The sequence below is a fragment of the Otolemur garnettii genome, unplaced genomic scaffold (genome assembly GCF_000181295.1).
Source record: "Otolemur garnettii isolate 467f Iridium unplaced genomic scaffold, OtoGar3 scaffold00017, whole genome shotgun sequence".
In the NCBI taxonomy this organism is placed as follows: domain Eukaryota; kingdom Metazoa; phylum Chordata; class Mammalia; order Primates; family Galagidae; genus Otolemur; species Otolemur garnettii.
This window is the reverse complement of record NW_003852412.1, coordinates 13,368,945-13,382,905: the sequence shown is the minus strand read 5'-3', so window position 1 is coordinate 13,382,905 and position 13,961 is coordinate 13,368,945. Positions and strand designations below refer to the sequence as shown.

The 13,961-nt window shown below is 40.6% G+C and overlaps 1 protein-coding gene across 1 annotated transcript in view; it reads right to left on the bottom strand.

Moving 5' to 3' along the window:
- The window catches only part of JMY (junction mediating and regulatory protein, p53 cofactor), a 102,039-nt gene that overhangs the window by 27,024 nt on the left and 61,054 nt on the right, over positions 1-13,961 (bottom strand). Inside the window, exons 5-7 of the mRNA XM_003785942.3 lie at positions 11,041-11,210; positions 3,311-3,476; positions 2,790-2,977 (exon numbers count right to left, since the gene is read on the bottom strand). Coding sequence (XP_003785990.1) covers positions 2,790-2,977; positions 3,311-3,476; positions 11,041-11,210 — 524 coding nt within the window. The remainder of the gene's footprint in view (positions 1-2,789; positions 2,978-3,310; positions 3,477-11,040; positions 11,211-13,961) is intronic.

The window sequence follows — 13,961 nt, the reverse complement described above, 5'->3', positions numbered from 1 at the left end:
GGGCTCAAGCGAGTCTCCTGCCTCCGCCTCCCAAGTAGCTGGGACCACAGGCGCCTGCCACAACGCCTGGCCATTTTTTGGTTGCAGCCGTCATTGTTTGGTGGGTCCGGGCTGGGGATTCGAACCCGCCACCTTAGGTGTACGTGGCTGGGGCCTTAGCCAGTTGAGCTATAGGCGCCGAGCCTCAAGGCCTCTTATATGCAAGCCTAAAATGTACCTCATCATCTCTCACCCATATATCCTTTTCTTCTGGGTCTTCCATCTTGGTTAGTGGCACTACTGCCACCCCAATGCCTATTCCAGAAACTAGAATGACACAGGAGAAGGGTGCCTCTCTTCTTCACCAGGTATCAATAAATCTTACTGACTTTCTACTTCTGGAAAGTGTCAGATCTGTTTACTTCTCAGATTTGTCTATTCCTTATAATACACCCAGCCACTTAGTTCATTCTTAACATCTCAACCTTATTGAGGTAGAGAATAATGACACCTTCCAAACAGAACTTGAGACTCTTTCTCTCTAACCTATTTTTCATGTTGCCTTATCTTCCTTTTTCTTTCTTTTTTTTTTTTAAGAGACAGAGTCTCACTTTGTCACCCTCGGTAGAGTACCGTGGCAGCACAGCTCACAGCAACCTCCAGCTCTTGGGCTTAGGTGATTCTCTTGCCTCAGCCTCCCAAGTAGCTGGGACTACAGGTGCCCGCCACAACGCCCAGCTGTTTTTTGGTTGCAGTTTGGCCGGAGGCTCGGTATGTGGGGCCAGTGTCCTACTCACTGAACCACAGGCACCGCCCATGTTGGCTTATCTCTCTAACATGTTAAATCCGTTCATACTACCCCTTTGCATAAAACTTTTTTTTTGGCTGGGGCTGGGTTTGAACCCGCCACCTCTGGTATATGGGGCTGGCACGCTACTCCTTCACGCCACAGGTGCTGCCCTTTTCTTAAAACTTTTTAATTTATACCATCTTCAGAACAAAGTCCAGAGTACCATGTATAATACCTGGACAAACCATGCTATTTTCTGCTTTACTATCTTTGCTCAGCACTCTTTTGTTCTCTTTGGAATTAACTCCCAATACCATCAATCTGGCAAATTTCTACTCAGTCAGTGCCATGTCTTCTAAGAAGACTTTCCTTACTCTTTTCTCTTCCCCTGTCACTAGCCAGCAGAAAACTTAATCTGTTTACCTACTTTGTCTTCTCCATGAGGCTCAAAGGAGCAGGGATTGTCTTACTCATCTTTGTATCCCAAGCTTAACAACTGCCTAGCATACTGTTGAATTAAAATGAATCACACTTTTTACTAAGTCTGAAATGCATCATATTTTCAAACAATGCTTTTGAAAACTTTCAGGTAACAAAACTCCAACTAGTTTCCAAGGTACTCCATTATATACCTAAAAGTTGATATGTAAAATGTTTCTAACATACCTAAATAGTCTGCTCTTATAAAATCTACTTATATTTCATTCTCTCCTAAAACTTTTTTCTATAGATAACACTAGGTCCTGCTGGAATCACTGCAGTGTTTACCTGGTTGACACAGGCTACAACATCAAGCTCAGAACCGTCAGGCTCAGGCCTGAAAAAATAGCAAATTTCAATTACCACTGTTTTGTAAAAACAGGAAAGGCACAGAATTATGTGAAAGCCATGGCTCTGCATGCCAAGGCAACTGTTCTGTGAACAGGCAAAGTCACACAAAGATCCTGGATTCTGTCTTACTATGGAGACTATGGAGAGAGGCTCGCCTGAGTTTCATTAACGTGTAAGAGTTATCTATTTCAAAAAACAAATGTTTTTCATTTTCTGTGGAATGAGAAATTAGAAGCCCTGGAATGTGGTGAACAACAAGGAGGATTCCAGGAAACACTTTAGCCTGATTATCTCAGCTTAAAGCAAATCAATACCACATAGTCATAAGTCTGTGATCATAGTTCACTGCAGCCCTGAACTCCTGAGCTTAAACAATCCTCCAGCCTCAGCCTTCTAAGTACCTAGGACTATAGGCACATGCCACCATACTTGGCTAATTTTAAAAAATGTATTTCGGCTCAGTGCCTAGGGCTCAAGTGGCCAAGGCGCCAGCCACATACACCAGAACAGGCCCCCACCAGTTCTGGTGTTATGTGGCTGGTGCCTTAGCCACTTGAGCCACAGGCACCGAGCCAAAATCCAGCCTGGGCCCACCAAACGATAGCTGCAACCAAAAAATAGCTAGGTGTTGTGGCAGGCGCCTGTAGTCCCAGTTACTTGGGAGGCGGAGGCAGGAGAATCGCTTGAGCCCAGGAGGTGGAGGCTGCTGTGAGCTGTGATGCCATGTACTCTACCCAGGGTGATAGCTTGAGGCTCTGTCTCAAACAAAAAAAGTATTTTCTGTACAGATGAGATGATCGAACATTTTGAAATGTGCTCAAAATTAAAAACAAGTAAGTAACAATCTAAAATTCTTTAAAGACTGAGGTCCAAAGACTTTATACATTAGTGCCCTCCTTAAATAAGACAAGAGCCGGGAACTGAATCAATACAGGATCCCATAATCAGTCTTTTAGAAGAGTCTGCCTTTAGGGCTGCTATACATAAAGAGTACATCACTACTGGCTGTTAGAATGTGGGGCAATTCTCAAAGAATTAAGTGTCTTTCATAAAATCGGCTAAGCCCTGATGAAAGATACCTCTTAGTTTTAAAACATATGCAGAGAACAGATTAGAATTAGTAGACATGGATCAAAGACTATGCCATGAAAAAAAGACTAAATTATCAGTAACAGGAACACTTAAATACCTTTTTATTTCTGAGGTATGCTTTTTTTGCTGAAACCCGTCCACGTCTTGCTTCCAACTGGCGTGCTTTCTGCTGAAGTTTCTGCAGCTCTTCCCTCTGTAAGTATACAGACGCTGCCATCTCTTCCTTCTCCAGCATTGCCTCCATACTTTCGTAAGTGTCATAGTATACCACTTCATCTCTCTTTTCTGTTATAGCATAGCACAAGGAGTAATGGTTAAGGGCATGTGCTATGAAACAGGACAGAACAGGTTTTTAATACACTTACTGCCTCCACAACATCAAGCAAGCCACTACCTCTTAGGCTTCTTAGTAAAAATGGTGACCTTAGGAAATATATACACTGAATATATGTAAAGTATTTGGATACTCACGCTGAACATCACCTTAAAACCATTTCAAAAATTTTAAGACAATGAAATTATTTGCCATTTTAAGAGAAGAAGCATAGTTGCTGTCCATGTGCATTTCCCTCACCTATGCTCTCCTTTGTGGAATTATATGCTTAATGCACATCATACCTGAGATAAGTCTCTTGATGCTTTCTAGTTGTGCTGTCAATAGTAGCTCTTCACATTTCAAGATTTCAAACTGTACTTCATACAACTGAAGTTGCAGATCATAGTAATCAGCTTCTAACTGATCCAGTCGAGCTATGGCTTCTGTACCACCCTGCAAACTCTGCATCTGCATTGAAAATAAAATTTCTTGGTAGGAGACATGGAAAAAAAATCAAGTTATATTTAGAAAATAATATTAATCCAATAGGATAAATCCATGAAGTTAACTGCTCTCAAGAAGAAACCTGTAGACAAGAAATCTAGACTTGGCTCGGCGCCTATAGCTCAACTGGCTAAGGCGCCAGCCACGTACACCTAAGGTGGCGGGTTCGAATCCCCAGCCCGGACCCGCCAAACAACAATGACGGCTGCAACCAAAAAATAGCCGGGCGTTGTGGCAGGCACCTGTGCTTCCAGCTACTTGGGAGGCGGAGGCAAGAGACTCGCTTGAGCCCAGGAGTTGGAGGTTGCTGTGAGCTGTAATGCCATGGCACTCTACCCAGGGGGACAGCTTGAGGCTCTGTCTCAAAAAAAAAAAAAAAAAAAAAAAAGAAATCTAGACTTAAAAAAATTAAAAAACAGTAATAATCAAGTCATATGGTTGTGAGAGTAAGGAAACTAACACAGTTTTTAGTATTTATGTCGTAGCTCTTCATCTTATTTATTGTCCTGACGTAAATGATGGCCAGGTGTAGTGGCTCACATCTGTAGTCAGGCAAGAAGACTGCTTGAGCCCAGGAGTTCAAGTATGCAGTGAGGTATCCAAGTGCCTCTGTATGCCAGTCTGGATGACTGAATAAGACACCTTTTCTTAAAAACAACAAAAAAGATTAACAGTGTCCCCTTTGACTCTCAAAAGTGGATGCTAAGACATCCAGTTATTATTTTCACATGAGATATATGAAAATAACAGGGTCATTCACAGATATTTACAACAGAGTAGTACGAGCTGATTAATCCCACACATCTGGGGCTTTGCTTTGTTCCATACTCACAGCCTATTAGCTTCTGGGTTCTGCTGACTGGAGAGTGAGATGAGTGTATATACCCTGAACAGGGCAGAACTGCTTTAAGATGGAAATCCTTGCAATCTACAGGAATGGTCACTATTATCTTTAAGTAATTGAAATCAAGATCCTAAAGTGGGATTCAGAAATTTCTGTACATAGCTCACAAAGTTGAGCTATGGATGGTCTTAAATGAGGTTTATCTAGTTGGCTGTTTTGGTCCTCAAGAGAGGAAAAATTTTTGCTGAGAATCTTAAAGAAACACGCAGGGGGAAAGTATGCTTCAGATATTGGTTCCTAACCAATTTATTTGTTAGAATTTCCATCTGGCTCTCTATAAAAAGGCAGCTGCAAGAAGCTGCAGGTATGGCTTTTCAGAAATCTATAAGAAGTGGAGTACAGGTAAATTTAGTACACCATGAATACTTTCCTAGTAAGCATTCCTCAAAAACACTACTTCCAGGAACATACCACCAGTGTTTTTCCAGTTTAAAAGGTTCAGGCTTAAGATGCTTCAGGAGAGCCCTGGCATACGTATCAGTGTGCCCTGGAAGCCCTAGCAGCAATGGTGGAACACTTGGCCTTAAGTGGCTTCCTAAGCTATGACTACTAACAAGGAGGAAAACCAGAGTGTTATTTATTTATTTTTGCAGTTTTGGCTGGGGCTGGGCCTGAACCTGCCACCCCCAGTATATGGGGCCGGCACCCTACTCCTTGAGCCACAGGCGCCGCTCAACCAGAGTATTTTTTGTAAGCTTTGTGAGGTATCATCTGAGACCCTACAATACCAGAGAAATACTTGACTGGCAGTCTTGGACAGTTCACAGTGGCGAAGTCAATGAATTCTTATTGCTGCTAACTGATCTTTGTGGTGAAATTAGTGAAAACATGTTAGTTTTCACATATAGCTATTTTTACTGTATTGTATCATGAAACCAGATAGAAAGCAAAGTGAACAAACTAATGACATCCCTGTCCTGCCTTTCACACTACTGTGCTAAATTTCTACTGACATTAAGGAGCTACTACAAAAACAGTATCTATCTATCTGTGGGTTGATCCATTCCTTCAATAAATACTCATCTGCCTCACACCATTGTTTGAGGCATAGAGAATGTGTTTGAGTATAGAGAATAGAATATGTAAACAAGAAACCAAGTCAGGAGTCCTAAAGAAGTCATAAAAACAACAGACACAACAAGGGAATGTAACATTAAGGGCAAGTTATCAATCAAAATGAGCCCTGGCACATGGGAAAGGTATTAAGAAAGAACATGACAGTATCAAACAAGCCTGAGAATAAATACAGGTTGCCACACTAATCTGCACAAATATAGACAATACAAAATGACGGAATTAACTGGGATTCCAAATTCCAGAAATCTTGTGAAATTTTTCATATCTCTTTAATGTCACACCTAATCTCTCAATCCATCTGTAGGAAAACATGACCTAAATTTTTGTCAGATGCCATTGTTAGTCCTTAGTTTTTCCATTTAATGTTAACTACATTTTGGCTCAGCACCCGCAGCTCAGTGTTTAGGGAGCTGGCCACATACACTGGCACTGGCAGGTTCGAACCTGGCCTGGGCCTACTAAACAACTATAATAAAAAAAATAGCCAGGCGTTGTGGCAGGAACCTGTAGTCCCAGTTACTTGGGAGGCTGAGGCAAGAGAATTGCTTTAGCCCAAGAGTTTGAGGTTGCCGTGAGCTATGATGCCACAGAGCTCTACTGAAGGTGACATAATGAAACTCTGTCTCAAAAAAAAAAAAAAAAAAGTCCCAGAGTTGTAATAGTAAGTTCCAGAAACTATTATGTTCATTCTTTTAATTCAAACAAATAGAACATAAAAACAAACTCTGCTTGGCGCCCATCGCTCAGAGGTTAAGTACACTGGCCACATGCACCTGGGGAGGCAGGATGGAACCCAGCCCAGGGCTGCTAAACAACAACTGCAACAAAAATACCTGGGCATTGTGGCGGTGGCCTGTAGTCCCAGCTACTTGGGAGTCTGAGGCAAGAGAATCGCTTAAGCCTAAGAGTCTGAGGTTGCTGTGAGCTGTGGCGCCATGGCACTTTACCAAGTGCAACACAGTGAGACTTTGTCTCAAAACAAACAAATAAACAAACTCTCATAAGAAGTTTAGATAACAGAAATTTCAAAAAAACACTAAAGGTTAATATTCATCTAATACAATATTTGTATCAATGGTATGGTAGTAGCAATGTTGCTATTATTTTGATCATCTAACCAAATCAATAACCACCTTTCCATTTTAAAAATTAATCCACTATACTGCTTAGCAATAACTGATGCTTTCAATGAAGCATGGCCTTTCACATGTTCCATTTTTCTCACTGGGAAGAATTTTCCTGTTTGCAAAATAAACTAAAAGTATTTCTAAGATCAAGACTGCCCATAATTTAATTCACAGGGTAGTACTACATTGCCAGGCCTTTATAGGCAAAGCATTTGTTTTTGATGAGCTACCTAATTCATATTTGCTCTGTTTCTCATGTGTAATGTGGGCATATGAAGTCAACACTCACAAAATGGTGCAGTGCAACATCACAGAGACACAACTTAATACCTGTAAAGCACAAATCATGCAAAAATGTCTAACAAATTCTTTGACAAATTCAAACACAATCCAGAATATTAAAAAAACAAACAAACTGTTACCTTAATAAGATGGCCCCAGGGAAAATGACCCCTTCCTCTCACCCACAATCATCTCAAAATCTCAGAGTTCATTTCAACCTGTTCCTTTCTCTGCCAATTAAAAGCAAAACTCCTGCTCTAGCAAGTTCTCAGACATCTTACTGTCCTCAGTTCTTTCAGGTGCCAGATATTGTCAGAACAACTCAATGTCAGCCAGGTTTGAATGACAATGGTAGCCAGTATGATGACAATGAAGCTGGTATCACAGGTAATAATAGGACTGGATTTTAAGTTTAAGTTCCATAATTTAAGAAAATTACAGGCACCTAGTAATATTAGGGAGCAAACCAATTTACAAAGGAGACTGCAGGCAGTGCCAGTGGCTCAGTGAGTAGGGTGCAAGCCCCATATACTGAGGGTGGTGGGTTCAAACAAGACCCCAGCCGAACTGCAACAACAACAAAAAGTAAATAAATAAAAGTCTTAAAAAAGAAAAACAAAACTAAAAAAACCTCTCAAAAAAAAAAAACAAAAAAAAAAACAGCAGAGTGCAGTAGAAATGCCTCTAGGAAACAAGAGATGGGCCTGAAATCTTTGATTTCAAGGATAAACCATTCTAATTATTTAACTTCTAATAGTAACAAGAAGTAAAGGGAAAATGAAATTGGGATTTAAAATCCACTAACAAAAAAATATTCCTTTGTAGATAAATATGATGCCCTATAGGTTAACCCCACTATCTTTTTTTGAGACAATCTCATTATATTGCCTTCAGTAGAGTGTCGTGGTGTCACAGCTCACAGCAACCTCAAATTCTTGGGCTTAAGCGATTCTCTTGCCTTAGCCTTCCAAGTAGCTGGGACTACAGACACCTGCCATTAATGCCTGGCTATTTTTTCGTTGCGGTTGTCATTGTTTAGCAGGCCTGGGCTGGGTTCGAACCCCTTGGCCTCAGTGTATGTGGGGCTGGGGCTATAACTACTATGCTATGGGTGCCGAGCCTACCTTGCTATTTTTTCAACAAGGGCAGATAGGCAGAAGCACCTTTAAAATGCCAATGAAGATGATACTGGTATATTATCTAAGCCAAAAAAAAGTTTTATAAAGCAATGTAATTTAGACAAAGCTGTACTAATAAAAGAGATAAGACAGTTTATTCTTTGTTAGTGACTAATGGATAACACAGAAAATGGGTGTGAATATCTACAAATCATATAATGAAACGTTTGTCTAAAATATATATGGAGGCTCAGCGCCTGTGGCTCAAGTGGCTAAGGCGCCAGCCATGTACACCTGAGCTGGCAGGTTCAAATGCAGCCCAGGCCCACCAAACAACAATGACGGCTGCAACCAAAAAATACCCGGGTGTTGTGGCAGACACCTGTAATCCCAGCTACTTGGGAGGTGGAGGCAGGAAACTCCCTTGAGCCCAGGAGTTGGAGGTTGCTGTGAGCTTGTGATGCCATAGCACTCTACCCAGGGGGACAGCTTGAGGCTCTGTCTCAAAAAAAAAAAAAAAAAAAAATTGAAATAAAATATATATGGAATGCTTAAAATTAGTAATAAAAAGATAGAAGTTAAAAGCTGGGCAGAGTGGTATATGCCTGTAGCCTAGTTACTCAGGAGGTTTGGGTTCAAGTGGCTCGCTTGAGTACAGATACGAGGTGGAGGCTAGCCTGAGCCAAACAATGAGATTCCATCTCTAAAAGAAAAAGCATAATAACAGAAAAGAGCTTAAGTTAAAAATATGTCTAAAGGATCTGAACAGACATTTCTCCAAAAAAGTTATGTAAGTAGCCAAAAAGCACGTGAAAAGATACCAAACACCACTGTCACCAGGGAAATGCAAATCAAAATCTCAATGAGCTACCACATCACACCCACTGGGACAGTTATAATCAAAAAGGCAGTGAGAAAAGCACTGGTAAAGATGTAGAAGAATTATGGGAGAAACTTCTAACCCTCCTACGTGGCTAGTGGAAACATAAAGTGGTTACAGCTATGGTGGAAAACAGTGTGGCAGTTCCTGAAAAGGTTAAACAGCAATTCTACTCCTATGTATTTATCAAAAGAAATGACAACATATGTCCATGTAATTAATAACTTCTACATAATGTTCACAGCATTATTGTTTATAATATCCAAACGCTGAAAGAAATAACCCAAATTTTCATCTGATAAATTGATGAAATGTGGTATAAGCACACAACGAAATACCCTTTGCAGCCTCAGTGCCTGTAGTTTGTTGAGTAGGGCGCTGGCCACAAACACCGGGGCTGGTGTGGTCAAACCTGGCCCCGGCCTGCTAAACAATAATGACAACTACAACAAAAAAATAGCTGGACGTTGTGGTGGGTACCTATAGTCCCAGCTACTTGGCAGGCTGAGGCAAGAGAATTGCTTAAACCCAAGAGTTTGAGGTTGCTGTGAGCTATGATGCATAGCACTCTACAGAGGGTGACATAGATTCTGTCTTAAAAAAAAAAAAAAAAAAGGCTTAGCACCTGTGGCTCAAATGGCTAAGGCACCAGTCACATACACCTGAGCTAGTGGGTTGGAATCCAGTCCGGCCCGCCAAACAATGATGGCTGCAACCAAAAAAAAGCTGGGCGTTGTGGCAGGTGCCTATAGTCCCAGCTACTTAGGAGGCGGAGGCAAGAGATTCACTTAAGCCCAGGAGTTGGAGGTTGCTGTGAGCTGTGATGCCACAGCACTCTACCCAGGGGGACAACCTGAGACTCTGTCTCATAAATAAATAAATAAATAAAAATAAAGGAAAAAGAAACATCCTTTGTAAATACCATTACGAAACTAAGTAGTGATGCATGCTACAAAATGGATGAAACTTAAAGACATCATGGTAAATTTAAAAAGCCAAAATGACCACATATTATATGACTCCATTTATATGAAATGTCCAAAATAGTAAATCTATAGAGACAAAAGAGCTAGTGGTTGTCTAGAGCAGGGGGTGGAGACAGTGACAATTAATGGTCACAGGTTTAGTCTGGAGGTGATAAAAGTACTGTGGTGATACTTGTCAGTGTTAATATACTAAAAACCATTGAAAATTGTACTATATAAATGGGTAAAATGTATGGGACATGGTTACATCTCAATAAAGTAGCTTTAAAAACAGAGTTTGGGTTATGAAGTATAACAAATCTAATGATGAATCAAATTAATGGTATTTTTACCTAATCTTTGAGGTATAATTGCTCTTTTAAAATAACTAACATAGGTTGGGCACAGTGGCTCACACCAGTAATCCCAGCAGTTTAGAAGGTAGAGGTGAGAGGAGAGTTTTAGGCAAGGAGTTCAAGACCAGCCTATGCAACACAAGACTTCATCTCTTGTTTGTTTGTTTGTTTCCTGAGTTGGAGCCTCAAGCTGTCCCCCTGGATAGAGTGCTGTGGCATCACAGCTCACAGCAACCTCCAACTCCTGGGCTCAAGCAAATCATTGTTGTTTGGCGGGCCCGGGCTGGATTCAAACCTGCCACCTTAGGTGTATGTTGCTGGCGCCTTAGCCACTTGAGCCACAGGCACCAAGTCAAGACTTCATCTCTTTAAAAAAAAAAAAAATGTACACAAGAGAAGAAAAATTGAACCTCCATTAATCTGGCCTTGTTCCAGAAGGAATACAAAGGGAAATTCCAAAATGCAATGCTATGAGCATGTTAAAAACATTTGTAACAAAATGACAGTGCTCAGGAAGTTTACTTTTACAGTAAAAAACTTAAAAGTAACTATAAAGTTCTGACATTGGCCTCTTCTTGTTTCAACAGTGAAGTGCTGCCTACTGCTGCATTGGGATGCTGTGAAATATGTAATGCATAATGTGCTTCGTAGTGGCAACTCAAGTTGTAGGCCCTAACATAAGTGTTCCCATTCTATGAAAACAGTGCACAATTAAGCATTGCCTGTAGAATCAAAAAAAGCCAGTTTTATATAAACACAAAAATGGCAAATCTTAAAACTTGTTCTGATTGTGCGTATTTTTCTGATGGTTTCTATTACCTCTTCCTTCAGTGCATGCTTCCTCTGTTCCAAGCAGATCTCTTTAGCTCTCATCATCTGCAAAGTCTCCTTAGAAACTGCATACTGGAGTTTTTCCATACGCTCAGCAGCTGCTGCCCATGAAGCTTTACCAAATTTCTTCTGATCTGCTCGCATTCGATCGTACACAGCTATTAATGATAATTTAATGAGACATAAAATAACGTGACACTAAAGAATTGGAAATCTATATTTCACTAACCAAAGATAAACACAGAAATCCTATCCACATGATAAATGACCTATAACAATTATAAAACATAATTCAACATCATCTTAGATATTCCCTAATGTCTTTAATTCACCCACAGAAATAATGTTCTGCAGGTGAAAAAAGTTGCCAGATTAATTTTTTAAAATTTAAAAAATACTTCCACATGTCTAGTGCTTATCCAAAGCATCTATAAAAACTTGTAATTCTGTGAGGTATTAATGCTTTTCCCTTGCTATTTCAGTTGAAATCGGACCTATGGCTATTCAAAATTACCTAAATCTGTGTTTTAGGTTTTATCATTCAGTATCTTCCAAAAATAACAACCTGATGTAAGGGGAAATAAATCCTCAATGCTAGCATGGAGCGCAAGTATGCAATTTGATTAGTACCACATAAAATCTTTCAAGTCAGGACATACTGATAATTTCCTTTATTTTTGAGAGAATGTCACTCTGTAACCTCAAACTGCTATGGCTCACTCAATCCTCCTACCTCAACCCCCTGAGTGGCTAGCAATACAGACAGTTGCCAACACACCTGGCTAATTTTCTATTTGTAGTAGAAACTGGGTTATGCTTAGTTCAACTGGTCTTGAACTTATGAGCTCAAGCAATCCTCCTGCCTTGGCCTCCCATGATAATTTCTTTCGTATGTTCAGAGGTAAGTGATAAGATAACTTTGTGATGCTACTATGTCCTAACCACCTTTCTTAAATAAGTACAGTTCAGTGACCTTCACCTCAGAATTTCCATGGAAACTTTTTTTTTTTTTTTTTGAGACGAGTCTCACTATGTCACCCTTGGTAGAGTGCGGTGGTGACACAGATCACAGCAACCTCAAACTCCTGGGCTCAGGCGATTCTCTTGCTTCAGCCTCCCAAATAGCTGGAACTACATGTACCTGCCACAATACCCAGCTATTTTTTTTTAAGAGATGAGGTCTCTCTCTGGCTCAGACTGGTCTCAAACTTGTGAGCTCAGGCAATCCACCTGCCTTGGCCTTCCACAGTGCTAGAATTATAGATGTGAGCCACCACACCTAAACTTGTTTGTCTTTTTTTTTTTTTTGCAGTTTTTGGCCAGGGCTGCATTTGAACCTGCCACCTCCGGCATATGGGGCCTGCGCCCTACTCCTTTGAGCCACAGCCGCCACGGGCCTTGTTTATCTTTTTAATTATTCTTTTCTGAGTGTGTTCTGTTTTCCCCTATAAGAAAAATACATTGAAGATCTCTGTAGGGCTATATGCCACTGAGAGTAATAGCCCTCCTTTATGTTTCCAATTAGAGGGCTTGACTTTGGGGATCACACATGCCTTTTATTTCTTTCCTCATACAAAACCAGTTTTAACTCAATTTAAAGTAGTAGATGTATTACTACTTAACTAAAACAAACAAAGCTAGGCACGGTGGCTCATGTCTATAATCTTAGCACTTAGGGAGGCCGAGGCAGGCAGATTGCCCTAAGCTCACAGGTTCAAGACCAACCTGAGCAAGAGCCAGACCACATCTCTAAAAAATAGCAGGGCATTGTAGGAGGTACCTATACTCCCGGCTACTTGGGAAACTGAGGTAAAGGAATTGCTATAGTGCAAGAGATTGAGGTTGCTGTGAGCTATGACACCACAGCACTTTACCAAGGGCAACAAAGTGAAAGTGTGTCTCCAAAAAAAAAAAAAGACAAGCAAATTATCTCCCCCATGTTGTTCAGGCTCCAAAGCTTCCTGCAGGGACCAAAATCAACAAAACTGAGATATGAAAATGTCTAAAATATCTCTGATGAAGCATGTGGAACCCTAGAATTATGCTTCTTTTCACATTAAGAAAACATCTTAGGGGGCAGTGCCTGTGGCTCAAGGTGTAGGGCACTGGCCGCATATAACGGAGGTAGTGGGTTCAAACCTGGCCCAGCTAAAAATTGCAAAAAAAAAAGAAGAAGAAGAAGAAGAAAAAATCTGATCTGAAATTGGGAAAGCAAAGTATAAATATGAAATATAAAACCGTTGTAGCAAATCAGAACTACAAACTATATTAATATATAAAAATGAAAGCACTGTACTTATATAATAAATCATGTATCAAAAATAACTGAGACACACAAAGTGCTAACATGTACTAATGGGATTATAAGTATGGGTTTTTTTTCCTTAAATATTTTAAATTTTCTAAACTACAATGTAAAGAGGCTTTTTTTAACACTAGAGACCAGTGTATCTAGAAAGCAAACTCTAAATAAAGGTTAAGTACATAACTATTACAAAAAGTTTATGGTAGGGAAAGGTGTCTTTAAAGTTCCTTAAAAGCCTAATCTTAGGGTGGCACCTGTGGTTCAGTGGGCAGGGCGCTGGCCCCATATACAAAAGGTGGTAGGTTCGAACCCAGCCCCAGCCAAAATGCAATAAAAAAATAGCCAAGCATTGTGGCCCGTACCTGTAGTCCCAGCGACTTGGGAGGCTGAGGCAAGAGAATCCCCTAAGCCCAGGAGTTGGAGGTTGCTGTGAGCTGTGATGCCACAGCACTCCACCAAGGGCAACAAAGGGAAACTCTGTCTCAAAAAAAAAAAGGGAGGGGGCGGCACCTGTGGCTCAAAGGAGTAGGGCGCTGGCCCTATATGGCAGAGGTGGCCTTCAACCCTTGCCCCGGCCAAAAACTGCAAAAAAAAAAAAAAAAAA